This window comes from Furipterus horrens, unplaced genomic scaffold (assembly GCF_987537825.1).
Source record: "Furipterus horrens unplaced genomic scaffold, mFurHor1.1.pri manual_scaffold_8, whole genome shotgun sequence".
In the NCBI taxonomy this organism is placed as follows: domain Eukaryota; kingdom Metazoa; phylum Chordata; class Mammalia; order Chiroptera; family Furipteridae; genus Furipterus; species Furipterus horrens.
In genome coordinates this window covers 92270530-92295564 of record NW_028327178.1, presented here as the reverse complement: position 1 = coordinate 92295564, position 25035 = coordinate 92270530, and the positions used below count along the sequence as shown (strand labels likewise).

General features: G+C 40.6%; 1 protein-coding gene and 1 pseudogene across 2 annotated transcripts in view; one reads left to right on the top strand and one right to left on the bottom strand.

The window, feature by feature from the left end:
• The window catches only part of ACSS2 (acyl-CoA synthetase short chain family member 2), a 49363-nt gene that overhangs the window by 13396 nt on the left and 10932 nt on the right, over window positions 1–25035 (bottom strand). Inside the window, exons 3-8 of one of the 2 annotated variants that reach the window (XM_090286290.1) lie at window positions 3591–3682; window positions 3281–3384; window positions 2232–2304; window positions 1880–1955; window positions 1604–1718; window positions 1044–1082 (exon numbers count right to left, since the gene is read on the bottom strand). In XM_090286290.1, the coding sequence (XP_090142416.1) occupies window positions 1044–1082; window positions 1604–1718; window positions 1880–1955; window positions 2232–2304; window positions 3281–3384; window positions 3591–3682 (499 nt within the window). The remainder of the gene's footprint in view (window positions 1–1043; window positions 1083–1603; window positions 1719–1879; window positions 1956–2231; window positions 2305–3280; window positions 3385–3590; window positions 3683–25035) is intronic. The other variant, XM_090286291.1, reaches the window with a different exon arrangement.
• LOC150003470 (heterogeneous nuclear ribonucleoprotein A1-like) lies at window positions 12535–13713 on the top strand (annotated as a pseudogene).

Sequence of the window (25035 nt, the reverse complement as noted above, 5' to 3'; positions counted from 1 at the left end):
TATATATATGCATAGCCCATGCGCCAGGGAAGGGAGAAGCAGGGGCTGGGTGGAGGTGGGCAAAGGGGGAAAAATGGGGGACATCTGTAATAGTATCAACAATAAAAATAAAAAAAAAGGAACAGTGTCTTCTAGGAATCAAATCTGTCTCTACCATACTAATGAGAACAGAGAAAAGGGGATTATATTTGCCATTAGCCTAAGAAGTTATAATCACAGCAGATTTAGAGTAAGACACCCTATGAGGATGGTAAAACTCAGAGGATTATGGGTTTTCTGCTCTATTTCAGTAGGGAAAGTAGTTTCCTTTTAAGCATGTATTATCAGCTCTCCATTACTGATAAGGGAACTGAAGCCCAGAGAGCAGAGGCAACTTATTCAAGGTCGTACAGCTAAAAATTGGTCTTTGGACTCCAAATCCAGTCTCTCTGCCATACTAATCTGCTTTGAGTCCTCACTTTGGGATTTCCCTTCTTAGAACCACCTACAATGTAACTTTTATTCAATTTAGCACTTAATTAAATCAGACTTTATGTGCAATTTGTAAATCCCAAAGTAGTATAAAAATGTATTTAAGAATCTTCCTCTCTACTGTCCTATATAAAATTTAGGCTTTCATTTTGTAATACATATCTAACTCCCCAACTTCAGAGTGAATTCCCAATGTTAATTTAAGGTTTATACTATAACTCCTCTACTTGCCTTCTCCCTGTCTCTCCTGGCTCTGCCCCAGCTAAGCTCATAGTAAAAACTTTCTGACAGATTACTTGGTCCTCTGTCCCACAAAGGTCCTGAGCAGCAGGAGAAAAATGGGTTGTCTGTTGCTACCTCCCTGAGATCCAAGCTCTATGCCAGTTCAGAGTGGTAGCAATAGGTATTCAGTTTCACAACCGTCCAAAATGACTTAAATGGCAAAGGACCCAGGGGCAGAGAGAAGGGTTAGGTCTGGTAGTCACCTCAATGGGGCAAACAGGCAAAGAGCAAATGGACACACAGACAAGCACGCAGGAAAGCAGTGCCCAAGGCAGTGCAGAGGTGGATACCTGGGGCCAGATGTGCTTGGGTTTCTCTTTCAGCTTACCCTGTTAAGAGCCCATGGAAAGGAGGGTGAGCAGTGTCCAAGAATAGGGAAGTGGGAAGGAAGGGTCAGTGTGCCCCAAAACTCTGGCTGTCTCCTTTTCTAAGGACCATACCTTGAGGGCCAGATCCTAGTCTTTCCACGGTGGGACTCCACAGGTAGCCCACCCCAAGCCACAGCCCAGTAATAAGAATGACTGTATTTAGTCACCCAAGTCAGCCCATTTCTAACCCAAGTCCAAGCCCTGAGGGTTCCTCATGCCCAGTAGGATACCCCAATCAGCATCAGAATGGGAATCTCACTCCAATATCTCATGCTAAGCTCCCAAGTTGGAAAGGGCTCCATAACTACTTTCAAGTTCAAAGTCCCCCTGCACCCAGCCAGCTTTGCCAGGGGAGGCATTCTTAGGATGGTTCTCAGAGCCTTCATTATAATGAAGAAGCGAAGAAGGACACCAGGAACTTCCTTGGCAGGAAGAGGGAGCCAGTCTGAGCTCAAGGGAGGGCATAGCAGTAACAAACTCACCTGCACATCCGGACATTGCCTCTTAATTGGTGGGGACTGGCTGAGAGAGTCACCTGTGCCCAGCTCTGACCTCCTAAGGTGCTTGACCACAATGCAGCATCTCACTGGGGAACCCCTGGAGAAAAGAAAAGCCTTAAGTGATGAAATGGTTGGCTCAAAAGAGAAATTTGTAGAACCCACCCATGTCCGTTTAGGGTAGGAAGGACAAAGGGAACATGGCACTGGGGAAAGGCCCAGTCGACCCAGTGTAGTAGCTAACCAGCCAAACACACTTACTTCTCTCGACACTTCTCCAGGGCTTCATCAGCCAGTTCCTTCAGGTTCACAAGCTTTTCGCCCCTGTAGAAGGCATCTTTGGGAAGCAACAGACATTCCAGGCCTTAGGAAGGCATCACACTCCTTGCCCTTTATCCCCAGTGAGCACAATATTCATAGAGTCCTTCCTGAGTGGGCCTCTTAACTCTTCCAGCTGATTTGAGCACACAGAGGGTTGCTTGAGGTAGAACCAGGAGCTAAAGAGTACATAGTCCTTACCCTCTGCGCTGAGCAGTCCTAACCTCCAACTAGCTAACTGGAACAAAGAATTGGGGTGGAGGGGTTCTGAAGAACGGGTGAGAGAATTAGTCACCTGTAGTGATGAGAAGGTTGCAACTGGAATCCAGGATCCGTTCACATAGAGACTCCGCAGAGAAGCCTGCAAACTAGTGAAGGAAAGAAAGACTGAGGGAGCCCTGGCTGGGTAGCTCAGTTGGTTAAAACATCATCCCGATACAGCAAGGCTGCAGATTTGATCCCCGGTAAGGGCACATACAAGAAGCAACCAATGAAAGCATAAATAAGTGGAACAACAAATCAATGTCTGTCTGTCCGTCTCTCTCTCTCTACCCCCTTCCTCTCTCTCTCTCTCTCAAATCAATCAATTTAAAAAACAAAAGACTGAGATAGAGGGAGACCCAGGGGTTAAGTGAACAAGGAAAGGAGTCAGTCATAAAACCGTTAGGGTTTATGAAAAAACAAAGAAACAAACCAAAAAACCTTTAGGGTCTCTAAGTTAGGATCCTAGAAGAAACTGGGTAACTGATAACCTATAACAAAAACACTTTAGCCATGGCAAGTGTGGCTCAATTGGGTTGGAGCATTGTCCCATAGACCAAAAGATCTTGGGTTCAATTCTCCATCATGGCACGTGCCTAGGTTGTGGGTTTGGTTCCTGTTCAGTATGTGTGCAAGAGGCAATTGATCGATGTTGCTCTCTCTCTCTCTCTCTCTCTCTCTCTCTCTCTCTCTCTCTCTCTCTCTCAATTTCTCTCTCTCTCTCTTCCTTCCCCTCTCTAAGCATGTCCTTTAGTGAGGTAAACTCCTTACTCTGGTTCTTTTTTTTTTTTAAAGATTTTATTTATTTTGTAGAGAGAGGAGAAGGGAGGAAGAAAGAGAGGGAGAGAAACATCAATGTGTGGTTGTGTCTCACACGCCCCCAACTGGGAACCTGGCCTGCAACCGAGGCATATGCCCTGACTGGGAATTGAACTAGCGACCCTTTGGTTCATGGGCTGGTGCTCAATCCACTGAGCCATATCAGCCAGGGCCTTACTCTGGTTCTTAAGATCCTCTCACCCAGGCCCAACCTACGTCAGAGCCCCATCCCCCAAAAAGCCCCTTTCCAGCCCAAATTCCTACCACAATGGAATGCAGAGCCCCAAGGCGAGCACATGCCAGCATTGCTACCACAAGCTTCGGTATCATGGGCATGTAGATGGCTACTCGGTCACCCTTCCGAATACCTGCAGATAAAGGACACAGACCATGGACCCTTCCTACTACTACTCCCTCCCTCTCGTCCATCTACCACCACCACCATCACCACCACCCCAGTTGACCTCTTCTATTCCCATTATCAGATTCTACCCATCCCTTGACTACTTCCCCCAAGTTCTCCGATACCCCAAGGCCAGGCCCTCCAGTCCCCTACTCCCACCTCTTCATTTACCCTGTTTTCGGAGAACGTTGCTAAACTGACACACTTGAACCAGAAGTTCATGGTATGTGATCTGGGTGGTCTCCTCTGGCTCATTGCCCTCCCTGAAATACATCAGAAAGAACCAGTCATTAGGGAGTATGATCTCTTCCCCAAACAAAAAAATAGGAACAGTAATAAAACCCATTCAGTAACACCAAGGCATGGGAATGTCCTGTGAGGCTGAGCCATCTACCGGTACACCTTGAACTAACCATTCAGATACTTTGGCCTTTCAAAGTATACTTTATACACAAGCTGTGTGTCATTGAAAAATGTATTGTTAATTTCTGAGGCTCCTTTAGGTTGATAAAATGGGATGATGGTCCCTTATCTTCCATCCTAGGGGTGTATTAAGGAGAGATTATATCACAGAAAGAAACTGGGGTGTCCATATCACTTGTACCCAAGTCACCCAGGAAACTTGTTAAAACGTAGATTCCTGAGCCTCTACTCAGACCTGTTGAATCAGAATCACAGGGTCCAAGAATCTACTTCATTATTACAAGGTGGTATAAAGAATCACCAGGTGATTCTGATGCAAATTTAAAGTTTGAGAATCACCAGCCTCTATCAGCTGATTTCTGTCCTCCTCAACCTTGCCTCCCACTCCTCCTTAGGCTTCAGCCTGGTTTTCTTTGGTCATTCCTACATCTGTTCATTTACTTTTTCAATAACTACTATGTACTATACAGACATATAGAAATAAGGCACTGAAGAACAAGATAAGCAAGATTCCTGACAACATGAAGCTTATATTCCAATGGTTGTGCAAGAAATACACAAGTAACAAATATAACCAAGATAATTTCAGATTATGATAAGCATTACCTGAGGAGAAATACTTAAAAAAAAGACATCTTAAAAAACTTTCATGATTATATGTGAAGATTTAACTATCAGATTATTCCCCCTCAGTGGTTTTAGTTTTCCAGTTTTTTTGAATAAGTAATAAATACAAATGGTACTACATAAAAAGATATGTGATGAGAAGTTCCCTCCTCCACATCCCAATCACCCTGCCTATTGGCAACCACTGTTACCCTATGTAGTATAACTTCCCAGAAATAGTCAATATGAAGAAAAGGCCACTCCTTGTAGGATGGAAGCAATAGACAGGGAAACTGAATTAGTGTGGAGTAACCAAGATAATCACTTCAGAAGAAGGCTATAATTATAAGTTTAGCATCTTTCATAAGGTCCTTGCAATATCACTGAAGATGGAAATTTAAAAATTGAATTTTAATACTGTTCAAAAGAAAAATAAGCACCTCACAGTCCCCGACCAAGCACATGATGGGTAGATGTGGGAAAGCTCTGCTATAGCCACAGGACAAGCACATTAGACAAACATAAATACATGCATTTATGTTTATATATCCTCATTGTTTTCTATATAATGATAGCATACAGTAGTCACTATTCTGTGTCTTATCTTTTATTGAGTACAATATATATTCAAAAAACTGCACAAATATTAGGTACAGAACTCAGTCATCTTGCTTTTTTAAAAACTTAACAATATACATTGATATCATTCTCCATCAAGATTTACTGTGCTGTTTCATTTTCTTTATCATCCTCATAATGTTCTACTGTTTGTATGTACCGTAATTATTTAGCAAATAAATGCTTCAATGAACATCTTTATTCATACGTCATTTTACTCACTTGCAAATACATCTGTAGGATGAGTTACTAGAAGTAAAATTGTTGGGTGAAAGGATATGTACATTTTCAATATTGATAAACATTAGAGGGCAGTACTTAAAATAGTGAGGGAAGGCTCTCTCCGGGGAGGTGATATTTTAGCTAAGACCTAAGTAATGAGAAGTAGGCAACTATATGAATTCTTGGGAAGAGTATCCTGACAGAGAGAACATTGAAATTTGGAAAGGTACTGAGATGGTAAAGAGCTTGGACTATTCAAAGAACAGAAAAAAAGGCAGTTTAGCTGAAGCACAATGAACAAGGAGGGTAAGAATGAGAGGCAGACAGTAGTCAGATCACACAGGGCCTTCTAGGCAATGGTAAGAAGTTTAAATTTTATTCTAAGTGGGTTTCTCCTGGCTTCCCTTACACACAAAGACCCACCTCCACACTTCTGATCATGCCATTGCCCCTGCTCAGAATGCAGCAGCACCACATAGCCCTCCCTAAATACTACACTACCCAGAGTACTTATGAAGAAGGTAACTGAAATGCAGAGAGATGTAATAGCTTGGCCAAGGTCACACAATAAGAAGTTGGCAGAGCCAAGAATAGATCCTCAGGTCTTCTGATTTCAAATCCAGACCCTTTCCCTTCATATTGTGAAGGATAGAGGCTAGCGGAGAAGCCAGTCAAGCCTTTGAATTATCAGCCTCTTCCCACCTCCTGGCTTGATGAGTCAAGCTCTCCTTGGCTTAGCTCCCCTAGGGTGGAGAGGAGCCAAGCAGAAAAGCTTTCTAAAGTGGGAAGGAACAGGGAGAGAGGAAGCTGGCAAACGGCTCTGAATGCCAGAGGCAAAAAGCCATTTCCTTAACTGACCCACTGACTAGTGCCATAGGAACTTCAGAACATCCCCAGTTACAGCTAAATACACACATATACCACGTACCCATGCGCACGTTTCCACATGAATACCACATACCAGTTCAGCTGTGTACACTGACATGCATAATCTCGCATATACAAATACTGTAGGTATAAAAACTGTCCATTTATAGGGTCGGCCAAAAAGACTGTTTAGTTTTTTCGATAAAATAAAAGACATGCTTTTCATTTTCATGAATAACTCCTGATTTGGATATTTTGAGTATGTCGGCTATCTCCTGTGTGGTATAGTGTTGATTGTTCTCAATTAATGTCTCACTTTGATCCTTATCAACTTCACTGGTCTACCCAACCATGGAGCATCGTCCAGTGAGAAATCTCCAGCATGAAACTTCACGTGTCACTTTTGACACGTTCAATCAGTCACAGCACCTTCTCCACACACTGCACAAACCTTTTTTTGCGTTTCAGTTGCATTTTTACCTTTCTTGAAATAATAAAGCATAAAATGTTGCACATCTTCAATATTAAAATGGCTGCACAAAAATTCACCGATTTTGGTATTTTTTTTATTTTATTTTTTTAATATGTTTTATTGATTATGCTGTTACAGTTGTCCCAATTTCTTTTCCCTCTGCTCCCCTCCACCCAGTGGCCCCCCTCCCTCCAGTTGTCCCCCCCTTAGAACATGCTCATTGGTTGTACATATAGTTCTTCTCAGCATCTTCCTGTCTACTCCACTCCCTCCTACTATGCTTCTTAATTCCTGCATCATCTCCCTACCTTTCCCCCCTTTCCCCTCTCTGATGACCTCCCCACTATATGTTCACCACACTGTGGCGCTTTGTGTCAGGGCGGGGGTCCAAGATGGATTCCTGCTGTTCTCTCTCCGCTGAGAGACTGGGAGACTCTTCCTCCATCCCCACACCCTCTGGATATCACAGCCCGAGGCAATGGGGGTCTGCCTTCCCCAGCGTTGGAGTCGTGAGCTGACGGTTTTGGTCTGCAACTAGGGATGCTCCCAGGTGCTTCTCACCTCCCCTTAAAGACGGGCGTCTGTGCTTACCACAGTCCCGCTGCTTGTCGCTGCAGCTGCCGCTGACAGCACAGCTTGACCTCTCCACCCCGGCTTTGCCCATCCTACCCCTCTGGACAAGCACCACTTCTTTATAACTTCATACGATGGACTTCCATGTAGCTTTATGTTCTGGAACTTCTGGTTATTTCTGGTTTTGCAGTAGTTGTGAAGGGAGACAGAGCGTGTCAGTCTAGGCCTCCATCTTGGCTGAAAGTGGTAAGTATTTTTTTAATGCACGTTGATATGACAGCTGTCACAATACAAACTAACAAAATTGTTTCGACTGAAGTTAAAGACAAGTAAGCACTACTAGAGCCATTTACAGAAAAAACCAAATGAACTTTTTGGCCAACCAAATACATGTATAAGCACAAATAAGCATAAATATTTGGACCCAGGACTCAGACATGGGCCCCTCTGCAAGTACATGCACCACACTTATGTACCCACCTATGTGCAGAGCTTGCCCCTCCGGAAACTCTATAAAATCTTTCTTTCATTTTCTTTGTTATCTGAAATTATCTCATGTATTATATTTACTTGTATCTTATCTGGTCTTTCCCTGGAATATAAATCACATGATAACAGAGACCTTGTCTGTCTTTTTCATTGCTACATTCCTCGTACCTAAAATAGAGCCTGGTACATAGAGTACACGGAACAGATAGATAAGCACAAACCTATACAAGAACAGCTTATTTGAGATCACTTCTTCTTTTTTTGGGGGGGTGAGATTTTATTTATTTACTTTTTAGAGAGAGGGGAAGGGAGGGAGAAAGAGGAGAGGAACATCAATGTGCGAGAGATACATCGATTGGTTGCCTCTCACATGCCCCCAACTGGGGAACCTGGGCTGTAACCCAGGCATTTGCCCTGACTGGGAATAGAACCTGCAACCTTTTGGTTTGCTGGCCAGTGCTCAGTCCACTGAGCCACACCAGCCAGGGCAAGACCACGTCTAGTTAACACACACACACAGTGTACATTCCTCTCCCCGGCTCCGGGCTCAAGTTATACATTATTGATGTAGGCACCTTATTCCTTCCAGTGTCTTCTTTCTCTGACATATATACTGGGCTGGGCCCTGCAGCTGTTTGGGAGGGGGAGGGAACAGAGTACTGGCCTACTGCAAGTTCCCAACCCCTCTAGGATGTTAGAATTTTTCAAAGAACATCCAATTTAGTCTCCTAACTCTAAAGACATTCAAAGAGGCTATTTTTTTGTGCTTGAGCTCACATGGTAGACTAAGGCAGAATAGGCACCAGAACCCAGGGTCCAGGCCTCTTTCCTCTACACTGGGAGTTGCAAACCCAAAAATCAATAGGATCCAGGCAGGTAACGTAAATGAGTGAAGCGGACCATATAAAAGAAAAAGTTTGATAGCAGCAAGAAATAATTCACTTTCCTCTTAACTTCTCTATAAGAAAACAGCAGCGCTTGTGCAATGACAGCCTAAATGCTTTTTGGGAAAAGGAAGAGTGACAGGGACTGGAAAACTGAAGAAGGAGGCATCTAGTACTTAAGCTTAGCTCTTGTCAACTTTTGCCCTCTGGGAATAAGGGCTCAATGTTACCTTTTTTTTTTTTTTTCCTTTCATTTTTTAAGAGAGACTTGGAATCTATTTCTGAATTTTTAAGTGTTGACAAAGAATTTTTTAAAGTTTTAAACACTGTGGTCAAACAAAACTACTAATAAGAACCCTGACTGGTGTGGCTCAGTGGAATGGGCATCATACCACAAACTGAAAAGTCGCTGATTCGATTCCCAGTTAGGGTACATGCCTGGGTTGTGGGCCAGGTCCTCAGTCGGGAGCATGCAAGATGTTTCTCTGGCACATTGATGTTTCTCTCCCTCTCTCTCCCCCTTTCTTCCCCTCTCTCTAAAAATAAATAAATAAAATATTTAAAAAACTATTAATAAGAGATTTAGCTAGCAGGCTACCCATTGGGAAGCCTTGCTGTAGACCAAACTAACTTCCCCTTTACCTGGCGGCTATATGGTATGGGACAACCCAAGGTATACAGTCCTCTCATCTTCCTCCAGGGAGCCTTGTCTATCTGCCTTACCCTTATACTCTCCAAATTTACTGTAATCTATTATTGATTCAAAACATATTTAGAATTAAGACAGACTACACCTCTTCATATATACTTCTACCATCCTAGTCCAAAATGACCATTAGGTACATCAGATCATGTCACTCCTCTACTCAAAATGCTCAGGTATCTTCCAATACCATTTTGAATCCAAGTTCTCATAATTGCCTACTAGTTTCTGTATGATCTAGACCCTCATTACTTCTCTGTCCTCATATACTCCTATTCTCTCTTCCTCTCTCTGTCAATCTGCCCCAGCCACATGGCCTCCTGTTTGGCAAAAACACCAACACCCTTAACCTCAGAACTTATGCCCTCTACTTGGAGCATTCTTCCTCCAGATAGCCATATGACTTATTCCCTATCTTTGAGTTATTGCTCAAATGGTGGCTTCTCAGTGAGGCCATCGTCAAACACTCCATATAAAAATCACTACTTGTCCCTGCTTCCTTCAAGCCTCAGGTGTTCCAAATTAACATGTTTCATGACGTCTCCCCTACTTTCTCTTTTTCCTCACCCACCCCAAAGCTGAAAGTTCTTTCTTCCTCCCAAAGAAGAAAGATAAAACTCACTTTCCTTGTGGTCTATTACTTCTATCTTGTACTACACTTGTTGGGGCTTTATCTTTCCTATTATACTCTCTTCCAGGGCAGGGATCATCATGTCTTCCTATCTTCTGTCCCCTCTGAGTACAGTTGGCGCAATAAGTACTTAAGGTTCATAGTCAAATCATTGAAAAACTGATAATTGATTAATGATAAGGAAGATTGGGGCTTCTCCTCTCTATACGATAGAGAGTGATTGGATTGGAGATTTTAATTCCCTAGACTAACAGAAAAGTAAAGCACAAGATAGGAGGAAAGAGCCGAGGAAAAAATATGTAGGGAAAACTGGGTTCTTCATAGAAGCTTCAGAGGGTGGGAACTAACCTGGGGAGATAGGCCTTCCAGGGAAGAAACACCCAGATAAGAAGAGAAGTCAAACTTGTTACGAGAGAAACACTGGACTGAGCTGTGTAGCATAAAGAAGAGAGGATACTGAAAGACATGATAAGTCTCAAATACCTGTATATCTGTTGCCTCACTCTGGATTAAGCCACCTTCATCTATTGCCTGGATAACCACAATAGCCCCAAACTGGTCTCCCACTTCACTCTGACCCCCTTCTAATATACATACATCATCCAGAATAATCTCCTAAAAATATACACCAAACTATATCATTTCCTGCTTAAAACCCTTTAGTGGCTTCCATTGCATGTCAAAAGAAAAAATCCAAACGTTTACTATGCCTTGTATCCTCTTCAACTCATTCCTGTCATTGCTTCATTTTGATTAATAGGCTCCAAACACATTAGCTTTCTGACTGATGAAACATGCCATGTTCTTTACTAGCTTTCCCCAACACTTTGAGTGGTTTGCTCTATCTCATGTTTCAGATCTCAGTTTAAATGTCACTCCCCTAGTGAGGCTTTCCCAAACCACCCTAAGTAGCATCAGCTCTTCATTACAACACTCTTATTCTTCATCACAACACTCCATTTATTTTTTTCACATCATTTTTCTCAAGCTATAATTTTTATTATTCATTGATTTACTTTTTGGGGAGGACTAATTGTCTCCATACTACATGGTAAGTTTTCTGAAGGCAGAGACAAAGTTGGTCTTGTTTACTGCTGAATACCTAGTGCCTTGCAAGGAATCTTATATATAGTAAGTGCTCAATAAATATTTGCTGAATGAATGAATGAACCTGAAGGACTATTATGGGAGAGACACAAACTTGTGTTATGTAACTATAAATGTAAAAGCAAGGTCAATTGGGATAGTTCAATGCAAGAAAAGTCTTTCTAAAGTCAGAGCTGTCCAATGATGAAAGATACTCCTTCAGGAGCTCCCTAACTCTAGAGATATCAAACGGAATTTGGGATTTGCAGGGATACTAAAGAGCAGCCTTCACAACATGTTTTGGACCAAGCAAGATCAGTGCATATCAAATTATGGTCAGACAGTGTCAATAACACAAGTTTCAAGGTCTAGCCCCACATAGCTGCAGCACAGGATTATGCAGGTTGGGCCTGCGAAATCCTGACAACTATAGATTATTCTCCAGGTAGTGGGGTCCTTGGAAATTCAATTTTATAAGCAACCCACGTGGTTCATGTTCACTGAAGTTTAAGATGACCTTTAAGGCTCTTCCAACTTAGAGATTCTTTGACTCTGTAAAATTAGGATATAATGTGTTCTATGACGCACAAAGTGCTGCACAACTGTGAGGCACTCAGATATAAGTACACCCTCAAGTCACTTTCCGTTTCACCAAGGGAGCGGGGAATGACAACAACATAACTTGACAAATTAGCAGCCTAATGTTCCCGCTGGGTACTACTACCCTAGCAGGAGAGGGAGGAGAAGGGCTGGAGGAGGTGAGAGGAGGCACATCCCAAAGACTGAATCACAAATCACTTCGACTGTCAGAGGAAGATGGAACTTTGATGTTCACCATCCTTATTCACAGATGAGAAACCTAATGCACAGAAGAGAAGTGATGGACTGTAGGCTACTTAGCACATTAGTAGCAGCATTATTCTAAAGCCACATATAATAACTATTAAACACTTGAAATGTAAACTGTAGCAGAGGAACTCCATTTTTAATTTTATTTAATTTTAATTATTTAAAAAATTTTAATGCTCACCTGAGGACATTTTTTCGTTGCTTATTTTATTTTAGAACTAGGGGAAGGGACAGAGGTAGAGAGACAAACATCAATGTAAAAGAAATATCAATTGGTTGTCTCTTGCACATGTCCCGATGGAGGAACGAATCTGCAACTGAGGCAGGTGCCCTGACCGAGAATTGAGCATATGACTTTTCGGTCTATAGGATGACACTCACCAAATGAGCTACATCAGCCAGGGCTAATTATTTTAAATATTAAAAGTATGCTTTGGCTGGGGTGGCTCAGTGGATTGAGTGCCAGCCTGAAAACCAAAAGGTCGCTGGTTCGATTCCTAGTCAGGGCACATGACTAGGTTGTGGGAAAGGTCCCCAGCTGGGGGCATGTGAAAGCAACCTATTGATATATCTATCACACATCAATGTTTCTCTCCTTCTCTTCCTCCCTTCCTTTCTCTAAAAATAAATAAATAGCTTTCTGCTGGTGAATGCCGCTAAGCATCGTTGAAGTCTCCTGCCCTGAAGTCATCATGTCTAAGTCAGAGTCTCCCAAAGAGCCGTAACAGCTACGAAAGCTCTTTATTGGAGGTTTGAGCTTTGAAACAACAGATGAGAGTCTGAGGAGCCATTTTGAGCAATGGGGAACGCTCACAGACTGTGTGGTGACGAGAGATCCAAATACCAAGCGCTCCAGAGGCTTTGGGTTTGTCACATACGCCACCGTGGAGAAGGTGGATGCAGCCATGAATGCTAGGCCACACAAGGTGGATGGAAGAGTTGTGGAACCAAAGAGGGCTGTCTCAAGAGAAGATTCTCAAAGACCTGGTGAACACTTAACTGTGAAAAAGATTTTTGTCGGTGGTATTAAAGAAGACACAGAGGAACATCACCTAAGAGGTTATTTTGAACAATATGGGAAAATTGAAGTGATTGAAATCATGACTGACCAAGGCAGTGGCAAAAAGAGAGGGTTCGCTTTTGTAACCTTTGATGACCATGACTCTGTAGACAAGATTGTCATTCAGAAATACCATACTGTAAATGGCCACACCTGTGAAGTGAGGAAAGGCCTATCTAAGCAAGAAATGGCTAGTGCTTCATCCAGCCAAAGAGAGCAAAGTGGTTCTGGAAACTTCAGAGGTGGTTGTGGAGGTGGTTTTGGTGGGAACGACAACTTTGGTCGTGGAGGAAACTTCAGTGGTTGAGGTGGCTTTGGTGGTAGCAGTGGTGGTGGTGGATATGGTGGCAGTGGGGATGGCTATAATGGATTTGGTAATGAAGGAAGTAATTTTGGAGGTGGCGGAAGCTACAATGATTTTGGCAATTACAACAATCAATCTTCAAATTTTGGACCCATGAAAGGAGGAAACTTTGGAGGCAGAAGCTCTGGCCCTTATGGTGGTGGAGGCCAATACTTTGCCAAAACATGAAACCAAGGTGGCTATGGCAGTTCCAGCAGCAGCAGTAGCTATGGCAGTGGCAGAAGGTTTTAATTACTACCAGGAAATAAAGCTTAGCAGGAGAGGAGAGCCAGAGAAGTGACAGGGAAGCTACAGGTCACAACAGATTTGTGAACTCAGCCAAGCACAGTGGTGGCAGGGCCTAGCTGCTACAAAGAAGACATGTTTTAGACAATACTCATGTGAATGGGCAAAAAACTCGAGGACTGTATTTGTGAATAATTGTATAACAGGTTATTTTAGTTTCTGTTCTGTGGAAAGTGTAAAGCATTCCAACAAAAGGTTTTTAATGTAGTTTTTTATTTCCTTTTTTCTTTTTTTGCACCCATGCTGTTGATTGCTAAATGTAATAGTCTGATCATGACGCTGAATAAATGTGTTTTTATTAAATAAATAAATAAATAAATAAAATAAAATAACTAACCTGTGACTAGTTCTAGATTATATATGTCCCCAGTTCATGACATTCTTCTCCTAAATGACATGGCCTCCAAAAGGGGGATATTGTTTCCAAAGCCAGGATTAGCATAAGGAAGAAAATAAAAATGTAGGAGTCCAGAGAACCGTGGGGTTGAAGTCCATCAAGGATAGATTTTAGTATAGCTGTAATCATTCAACAAAATTGAACACATGCATCCATACAAAAATTTGTACACAAATGTTCATAGCAGAATTATTCTAATTCGTGATATCAAAAAGTGAAAACAACCCAAATGTCCATCAATTGAAGAATGGATAAATAAAATGTGGTATATTCATACAATGTATTATTATTCAGCATAAGAAAGAATAAAGTATAGACATGCTACAATACAGATAAACCTTGAAAAGATTATGCTAAGTGGAAGAAGTTAGACACAAAAGGCCACATATTGTATGATTCCACTCATACAAAATGTCCAGAATAGTCAAAGCTATAGAAACAGAAAGATTAGTGGTTGCCTAGGGCTTGGGTGGGGAAAGTTGGAGGAAAACGGGAAGTGACTACTAATGAATGTGAGGTTTCTCTTTGGGGTGGTGAAACTGTTCTAAATTGATGGTTGCACAACTCTGAGTATACCAAATAATCATTGAATTGTGCACTTTAAATGGGTAATTTAACGAATGAATTATATCTCAAATTTAAATCACTAGTGATTTTTTATTGGAATTGCAATGAACATACAGATTAACTTGAGGGAAAAAACAGACATCTTTACAAGTCTTCCTTTCTAGAAAGACTGTTTCTTAGCCCTATCTAGTCATTCATTTATTTATTCATGCATACTCTTTGTTCATTCATTCGTTCATTCATTCCTACTGTTTCTATTTGCCTAAATACCTGGCACTTATCTGTTTTATTTTTAGCATTATAGTCATATGTATGCATCTGTTTTCCCTCACTGGATTGTGAGTTCCTTAAAGGCAGACAGGATATCTTTTTTATCTGTTTCCTCTTCAGTGCCTAGCACAAAGTTTGACACTCAGTGGGTACTTAATGAAATTAATGGATAAAAGAATGAATAAATGAAGAAACTTCTCTGCTCATATAATCAGTCAGATCCAGGCTAATCAGAGTGAGAAAACATAGAAGAAAAGGAGGGCCCTGACTGGTGTGGTTCAGTGGGTTTGGCATCATCCCTCAAACTGAAAAGTCACCAGTTTGATTCCTGGTCAGGGCACATGCCTGGGTTGCAGGTCAGGCCCCTTGTTGGGGGCGTGTAGAAGGCAACAGATCAATGTTTCTCTCACATTGATGTTTCTCTCCATCTGTTTCTCCCTCTCTTCTTCTCTCTCTAAAAATAAATAAAATCTTAAGAAAAAAAGAAGGAAAGGAGGGATTATTGAACATATAAACAAAATAGATGCTAAACCTGCAGGAGGAAATGGTAGACACAGAGAGGAAAAGAGTGTAAAACTTGTGGAATGAGATTTGAAGATACATCAAAAAGCATTTATTGAGCCCCAACAGTGGTCTTAGTTCTGAACTCTACGCCATGAGAGAGACTGGAAGAAGTGCCAGGATATGAGGTTCAGGCTATGAGACTCCTGCTTTGCAATCTGGGCTATTATTATACCCTGCCCTCCTGCCAGCTATTTTCAGGCCTTGATTCAGGGACTTCGTGCCTGTTACCCTTGGCCAAGGTGGCTTTAGTGCCAGTTGGATTCTGCACCTATTCTCTGTTGAGAAGGCAGACCTGGGCCAGTACAGAAGGTAACCCTTTTCCCACTGCATTCATGCCAGTTAGAGGAGGAAAATCATACACACTCGTTCCTATCATCATGTGCTCTTTGCTAGCCTTACCCAGAACAAGTGAATGAAGACAAGCCCTCTTAGATCTTTTATTATCACAGCATTTGGAATGCTGCCTGAAACAGGAATATGCCTGGAGCAGAAAAAGAAAATGGGAACAAGAGCCAGGGGCACCGTTTTACATGTACATCAGGTCTCTCAAGTACAACAGACACACTCAAAAATATTCATTACAATGGTTCTTTGTTATTTAGTTAGATGGCATAGTTTAAGTCTTTACGTTTTCAAGCTAGGGTATTTTCTATTTCTGTGGGTACACGAGCAGGAAAAGTTTTAAGAAAATAAGTGTCCAGATTCTCAATTTCTATATATAATCTTTCCTAACATTGATCTGAGTTGAGTCTCCTTTCCCACTTTCTCTTTTACAAACACCTTTCTCTCACTTTATTAAAAAAAAATTCCATCTCTCTCTCTCATGCAGAGTGCCAAATAGAAAGGATAATTTGAGAATGTATAACTTCAAAAGGAGATCCCCAAGAAAGCAAATCATAGAGCTTCTGTAAGAAATCAGTATCAAAAGGAGTAATATCTTAATTAACTCAGGTGACAAACTCATGACAAGACTATTTGCCCTATTAGAATTTTAATTCAGAAGTTAAAAGTTAAATATAATAGTTTTCACAGGGTCATATATTAACATATTTATTTTAATTGAAAAAGAAGTCAGGCATTTTCTAACAGAAAGTAAATCTGATTTGGTTGATTATATTGACAGTGAGAACTGGCGGTGCAAATTAGGTTATATGGTGGACATTTTCTATAAATTATATGAGGTAAACTTGCAGTTCCAAGGTTTGTTTTCTTTTTCTTTTATTGACTCTAGACAGAGGGGATGGAAGGGAGAAAGACAGGGAGAGAATCATTGATGTGTGAGAGAAACATCAATGGGTTGCCTCTTGTATGCACCCCAACTGGGGACTGCACCTGCAACATAGGCATGTGCCCTGACTGGGGATCAAACCGACAACCTTTTGGTTTGCAGGATGATGCCCCAACCAACTGAGCCACACCAGGTAGGGCCAATTCCAAGGTTTCAAAAATATGTACAAAATATATACATATATATAAATGTATACATATATACATATAAAACCGATTGCCCATTGCAATTATTTAATCTTATAATAAAATGTTTAAGTATGAAGTTACATAATTTTTCAAAATTTTTTTAGGTATGCAATTTTTAAAGTTTAAGGCCACTGATCTAAATAATTTTTAGCTACCCTGTCACCACATCACTGTCCAACACCTCAGAAGCATGTGAGGAGGTTATAAAAATACAAGACATAAATCTTATCCTTTGGAGATTCTGATTCAATAGGCTGGGTGAGGTCCAAGGAGCTGGATTATTAAGAAGATCCTCAGGTAATTATTATATTTAGAGCCACCAGACCTAGACTTACTGTTGATCCTTAATTCAATGTGTGAATTTGCACAAATTTCCGCCTCTCTCTGAGCCTCAGTTTCCTTCTCTGTAAAGTATAAGATGAAAGGAGGGAGTAGTCAAGAGGAGGAGGAAGGTTGCTGTAGGCCAGATCAGCTCTAATGTGTCTTAGACACCTTGATTCTCATTTCTCCCTTTCATAGGCAGGAAAATGGGCCCTAAAAGTCAGTTTCAGAAAAAAGAGATTTTACTTATATGGGTTAAGAAAAGAAAAAGAACAAACTTAGCTGAGATAGAGACCAAATAAAAGTAATGAAACCTGACATACCTGCATCATACGGGTTTGTGTAGGTCAAATAAAAATCCTGCTAATTCCTTCCATGAGAACAGTAGAAAACTGCTTTAGAGAATACTCCCTCATATGATCCTCACAGCTACTTTAACAGCTGGTAAAGCAGGCATTATTATCTCCAGTTTAAAGATGCAAGAAATCAGAGGAGGCATTGCCAAGGCCACACAGGATGGTTACGGGCAAATTTGTAACTAGGTCCCAAGTTTCTGACTTCTAGGTTAGTGTTTGTTCCACTATATCAATTTGGAGTTTACTTAAATGACCAGGGAGAAGGCTGTGTCCTGAGACTCTCCAGAAGCACTGTGAAAAGCAGAGGAGACTGCCATCCACTTTGAGCTTTAGCCTGTAGTCAAGATCATAACCGCCACGATCTCTTCAATATCCTGAGAATCTCCTGAAAGATCCAAAAGCTAAGGCAAGGAAGCCTGCAAATGTCTACTTTCACAGTCCTTAGCAGTGCTAGGAGCACTTATTCATACATTTGCTCCTAGAGACATGACCCCACTCCCCCGAAATAAGGAAAAAGACATTATCCCCAGCATTTCTTTCCTAAATAAAATTCCAGTTTATAGGCAAAAGTCTTGCCTCCACCAGATTGTGAGCTCCCTGAAGACAAAGACCAAATTTTCCTTATATATTTCTATATCCTATCTGAATTACCTAGTATAGTGCCTGGCACATATCTATAAAATTAATTTTTTAAAAACCTACTGCTGGAAACTAGTGGATTGTCTATGGAGCATGGTTATCCTCACAAATAAAATTAGCTTCTGTCAGTTTTGGATGTCACATTTGGGTTCTCTGACTTAAAATAGATAAGACAGTAATCCTCAAGAGAAGCTGAAACTAAATTCAACAAGAGGTCTGTGTTACTGCTCATTTGGATAAATTTCCATGTCTTAAAACATCATATTCAAAAAGAAACATTGTTTTCAAAAACAAGCCTCAGTCAAAAATCATACCCAGATATGATATGAAGTTCATGTTATAGGAAAGTTTCCTACAAAAAACAATTCTATGTTATACATTCCAGAGTGAATAGCTTCAAGACATTTATTTATTTATTTATAATCCTCACCTGAGGACACGCTTATTGATTTTAGGAAGAAGGGGGGGGGACATGTATGTGAGAAACATTGATTAGTTGCCTCTTGCACATGCCCTCACTGGGGATCAAACCCACAACACAGGTATGTGCCGTGACTGGGAATTGAACCTGCGACCTTTTGATGTATGGGATGACACTCCAACCTACTGAGCCACACCTGCCAGGGCTTATTTATTTAATTTAAATATAATTATGATTCTCCCAGCTAGTAAAACTATAAGATTTTTAATAAATAGAACAGACCTTAGAATCCTAGGTAAGGGTTGTTCTCAAGGCCTTACATCCCAAAAAAGGTAACATAAAATGTCTGAGACCCTCGTAGGCCTGAGGTTCTGTAATATTTTCTTATCCTTTCTGTTTCAAAATCCCAAGATCCCTAATGCCTAATACAGAGAGTTCATATTGTTTGGCCCTGTGTCCCGGATTACTCTCAGGTCCTACCTTAACTGATCAACCTCAGCTTATGCTATTCTTCTAGGCTCATCTTTTGCTCCAGCTGAAGCACTCTCAGCCCCTGCGCAGGAATGCTGTAATGACAGATGTGAATGGACAGGGGAAGAGCTCTAGATTGGAAGTCAGAAAATTTGGATTTTAAGTTCAAGCTTTGCTACTTCTCACAGTGTGAGACCTTTTACAGTTGCCTCAACTGTAATTAAGGGGAATATTTCATTAAATGTGTTTTCTAGGTCTAGATTTTATTAGCTATTCTATCAGAAAGCAAGAAAGAGGACTGGAAAGTGAAACTTGGGAAATGCTTCACAAAGAAGATGGCATTCCATAGTTCTTAAAAAATAAGCAGGATTTAGACTGGCCCAGATAAGGAACAGACCAATTCAGGGAGAAGGGAACAATGTTAGCTTAGATTCAGAAGCGGAAAAGCATAAATCAGTCTACAAACCAAAGCCAATCCTAAATAATATTTCCATCTATCAGTGAGGTATTTTTTTTATAAAGCTAAATTTATTTGACATAAAGGACTATACTTTTGTGTTGTTATATCCTGGCTATTCTTTTTGGGGGGAGGGGGGTTGCAGGATTTTCTATTCTTTTTTTTTTTAATTGTATTTATTTTTTTCTTGAGAAAGGGAAAGGGTAGGAGAAAGAGAGGGAGAGAAACATCTATGTGCAAAAGATACATAGATCAGTTGCCTCTGGCACACTCCCAACTGGGGATCGGGCCTACAACCCAGGCATGTGTCCTGATGGGGAATTGAACTGGCAACCTTACAGTTCACAGCTCAATCCACTGAGCCACACCAGCCAACGCCTGGTTATTCTTACACAGTTAAATTATTTTTAACTGAATAGTAATGATTTAAGTTGGTATTTACAGTTTCAAAAACATTCTTTCTTCATAAAAATTTAAATTGGCAACTCTCTAGGGGGTCCCAGATAAAATATTCATGAAATTTTTTAAAAATCTCATGGACAGCGACAACAGTGTGGTGATTGTTGGGGAAAGTGGGGTATAAGGGGACTAAATAATAATGGAAAAAATACAATAGATTAAATTTAAAATAATCTCAATCACTGGTATAAAACAAAATAGCAACCAATTCAGTTTAGACTTTATGCTGTATTTTGTTGGCTATAAGATTGAAAATGTAGAATGTTAAGGCCATAAAATCAAGTAAAGACTGGTGTGGCTCAGTGGATTGAGCACCAGCCTGTGAACCAAAGGGTCGCTGGTTCATTCCCAGTCAGGGCACATGCCTGGGTTGCAGGCCAGGTCCCCAGTTGGAGGAGTGCAAAAAGCAACCACACATTGATGCTTCTCTCCTCTTTGCTCCCCCTTTCCCCTCTCTCTAAAATGAATAAATAAAATCTTTAAAAAAAACCTTTGCGATATTCTTGACTCCATTCTCTTATACCCCATATCAAGTTCATTAGCAAATCCTATTAGCTCTGCCTTCAAAATATTCCATAGCTTTCTTCCCACTCTGTTCTCTTCCCTTGGTCTTAGTTCTATGTTCTAGAGCCACATAGAATAATCTTTTCTTTTTCTTTTCTGTAGACGGTCCTTCAGGTATTTGAGGGCCGTTATTATATTCCTTCACCAGGCTGACAGTAGAATTGCAGAAATTTAAATAACAGACCTACCCAATAATGGGACAGGTAGTGAGTAATCTCTGTGGTCTTGATAGTAGTCCAGAACCAGAATGATCACTTATGGGGATTTTTGGGGAATGGAGATAATTGGGGCTACAATTCCTGCTTTGTATAGGAAGTGAACTAAATGACCTCAAAAGACAGGAACTGAGAATCTCAAATTCCCAGTGCCCAATCTCTCCCATACCAAATCCAGGAAAATCCAGGCCCATCCCCAGCTCTGTGCCTTCTGTATTTACTACTGTAAATGTGAGTTTGCCCTAAGGCAAGAGCCCTTGCTCCCACCTGCTATAATCAAAGGACAGGAGGCCAGTACTGGGTTCCTCCCCTTCCTCCAACATCTTCAGCTGCCTTGTCACTGCAAGTTCCCCACACTGGTGACAGAAATTCTGAAAGGCAATTCCAGAGATAAATTGAGCAAGCATTCTGTTCACCCCTCACCCCCATACACAGTTTACAGGTGGGAAAAAGAAGGTTCAGAAAAGGGCATTATCTGAAGCCATTCTCCTCATCAAATATTTACTGAACGCACTGGTATAAAAAGTCAGCCTAGACACAAACTCAGGTATCTGACACGGAGCTCAGGACACTGAATCAAGACCCAGGTCGGGCTCCACTTATTATACATTTATTACTACAAATGTTAGTAATATATAATAATATATAATATATATTAGTATATATAATATTAATATGTAACATATTATTGTTATTATTACTACACATTTATTATTTATATCCCACCTACTTCCAAAAAGTGACTATTAATTTGGATAGCACAGCCTACTTATCTCATTCTCACTACTTTAGGGAGGAGTTCTTTAAGGCATCAAAGGTCATGAACCTCAAGAAGTGAGAGAAGCAGCTTAGAGATCCATCGTAAACATGAAATTCTCCAGCCCTCCTCCACAATCTGCCCACCTGATTCAAGTGAAGACTGTTCCCAGAAACAGTTATTTCCCTCCATATCTCCCATTAGCTTCAAGTGCTTATGCTACCAGCAACAGTATTGCCCCAGGAAAGAGGACCAGGCTTTCTTAATCACCTCCTTCAACCACAAACCTTCCAAAACCCTCCCATTCTTTCACCATCTCAACAGAAGTCCAGCCTACCTGCTGAGTCACCACAGTCATTACTGGTTGCAACAGAACTTCTAAAGCTACTTCCTCTTCAGAAACAATCATAGAATTCTGAAATATTAGAGCTGGAAGGGACTTCGCAGAGTATCTATATAGTTCATCTCCTACCACTCCCACAAAAGGAAGGCTCAGAGAGGAGAAGAGAATGGTCTGATTTGAGTGTTATTCTTACCAAGTATATTTTAATCAGTACATACATGTTGTGAAACCAGCAAAGTTATAGATGGAGGACAAAAGTGTCCCTCCATTCCCATATAACTGTAATGAACTTCAGGATGAACCTAGATAATTAAGAGAGTTCTTGTATATGAATACTAGGACAATGTACTCTAGGACTCTGAATTTCCATGCGACCTTGACAATCTAATAATCCTTGTCAGAACATGGGTTTGCCTCACCTTCCTAACCATCCCCACTTTCTTAAATATACACATAACCCACAGGGATCTGGGGAGTTCTAAATATCACACTCTGAAATTCATAGTCAGGAACATACAGAGATACTGAGAGCAGAGCCTCTATCATAAGGTCACTCCTAAAGTCACCTGCTTTACAGAAGCTCCAGTTTCTAAGGAAGGATTACATAATATTCAAAGCTGTGGAGAGCCAGCAGTAATTTCAGTTGAGAATGATGTGGGCCACAGGAAACCAAAAGCAAACAGCAAAATGAATGAACTATACTAAATTTCTTGGGCTTTGGAGATTGGGATCATCTCCTGAAAAAACCTAGATATTGAGCAGGTTTTAACAGCCATTAACCACTCTTTCCACCCTCTCCCCATAAACCCTTTAATTAATCTTTCAACCCCCCTACTGTCCCATGGTGTGTCTTCAACTAGCCAGCCCCCACTCCTTAAGCTGCCCTGATATCCTTCACTGACTGTCTCTCCCTGGATGACTATTCCAATAACTTTTCCACTGATCACCTCCTCACACATATACGCACAAATCCCCACTAACACTTCTACCTGTCATACTAGGGGGAAGAAAATGCAAGAGAGAGGCTAAAACCAAAGTCTTGTTTGGAGGGCAAGTTTAGCCCTTGGATCATATGAATGTGTGCCTTTGAAAGAAGTAAAGTATTATATAGACTAAAGGGACCATTGACGCTTCTCTTTCATTTTCTCCCCCTCCCCACCATCTACATACCCAGCTGTGTTGGTTTCATTCCTCTAAATTACTCTAAAATGTCATCTTTCCATTTCATTCCTACTGTCAGTATCTCAGGTCAGGCAAATCTACCCTGAATAAAAAACTCCCAGCTCTCTTGACTTTACACTCCCACTTCCATATGTATCTAGACTGATCTTCTTAAGCCGAGCTATAACCACATCATTCCCTGCATAAAATCCTTTCAGAGGTCTCCAAAAATAGACAAGATCTCCCATTCCTGGACTTCACCCACTATTGAAAACAACCTTGATTCCTCTTTCTCTCAATCCCCACATCCAATTCAAGTTAGTAAATTCCATGGGCTCTTCATCCAAAAATAGATACAGATTTTGACTAATAACCTTCGAGCTACTACTATGACGGTCTAAATCACCATCATTGACCACATGGATTTCTATAGTAGCCTCCTAATTGGTCTCCCTGCTTCTACTCTTGCCTTTGTATTCTGAACACACACAAAAATCTATTCTTGCCCTTCTAGTTTCAAAAAAGTTTATTCTCAACATAAAAGACAGATTCTAAATATAAGTCAAATCACTGTCTCACCTATGCTCAAGATTGTACAGTGGTCCCCATTTCACTATGAATTAAACCCAAAAGTCTATATTGACTTTCAAGATTCTACACGATCTAGTGTCTTGCTGACCTCATCCCCTACTACTCTCTTTTTCACTAGATCACACTGCTTCAGGTACACAAACTTTCCAGCTACTCTTTAGACACATCAAAGAGCAGCATACCCCCACCTTTGGGCCTTACGTTTGCTCTTTCATATACCTGGAATATTTCCCCTTCCCAACCTATCTGCATGGCATGGTCCATTTCCTTTAGATCTCTGCTCATATGTCACCTTTATCAGAGTTCTTCCCTTATTAATTCCCACTCTTCACTGTCATTCTCTTTTCCCTCATGCTGCTCTGTATTTTTCTATAGCACTTACCACTACCTGTCATATATTGATTGGTTTGTTGTTTATTGTCTGTCTCCTTAAACTGGAATATAACTTTCATGAGGGCAGGGACTTTGCTCAGAATAGTGCCTGATACACAGTAAGTTCTTATTAAGTATTAAGTGAATAAATTGTTCCCTGAATAAACTCTTTCTTCTAGAGAGACTTGGTCTTCTCACTGTCTCAATATAAAAATTTTGGTGGCTAATTTTATTGAGTACTTTCAATGTGCCAGAAGTTGGACACGGGCTTTTTTTTTTAATCCTATTCAACAACTCCACGAGATAAAAACTATTTTTATCCACATTTACAATTGAGAAAACTGAGACTCGACTAGGTTAAGTAACTTGGACACAATCATAAGTTAGTTAGTGGCAGAAAAAGGACTCAAATTAAGTTAGTTTGACAACAAAATCCATCCTCCTAATTTTTTTTTTCATCCTCCTAATTTTTGTTATATTGTCTCCCTACATGCTTTCTGCCTTATGGGAACTATTTGTGTAAATGGTTTTTCACACTTTGGCCCATAATTGCCTTCAGGCTGTTTTATATAGGCCTATTCTTCTCAAGTAGAATGTAAGTTCCATGAGAACAGGATCTGGGCAATTTAAACCTAATAACGCATTTTATCTGATATTTTAAAGAAAATTAATTTAACTTCATGTCTAATATGACTAATTTCTCTTTTGATTGTCAGAGCCAAGTGTTGGACAGCTCAAATAAGAAAGTAGTATCATATGGTGAAAAGAGTAGTTGACTAGGAGTGAGAATATCTGCAGATTAGTCTCAACTCTGTCTATAAGCAGTATATGACCCTTAAGCAAATCACTCATCCTTTCTGGCCTTAATATACACATCTGTAAAGAGAGTTGACCTACATGGACTCTAAACTGTTGCTTCGAGGTCTAAAAATACTATTATTCCATGAACATTTACACTGTGTCAAGCCAAAAATAAAACACCGAATTCTTCCTTAATATGGTTCTATTTTGGCTAATTAGAGTACTTTCCTAAGAGCACTATTTCCTTTGTGGATTATTTCAATATAAGACATGCCCCTAAAC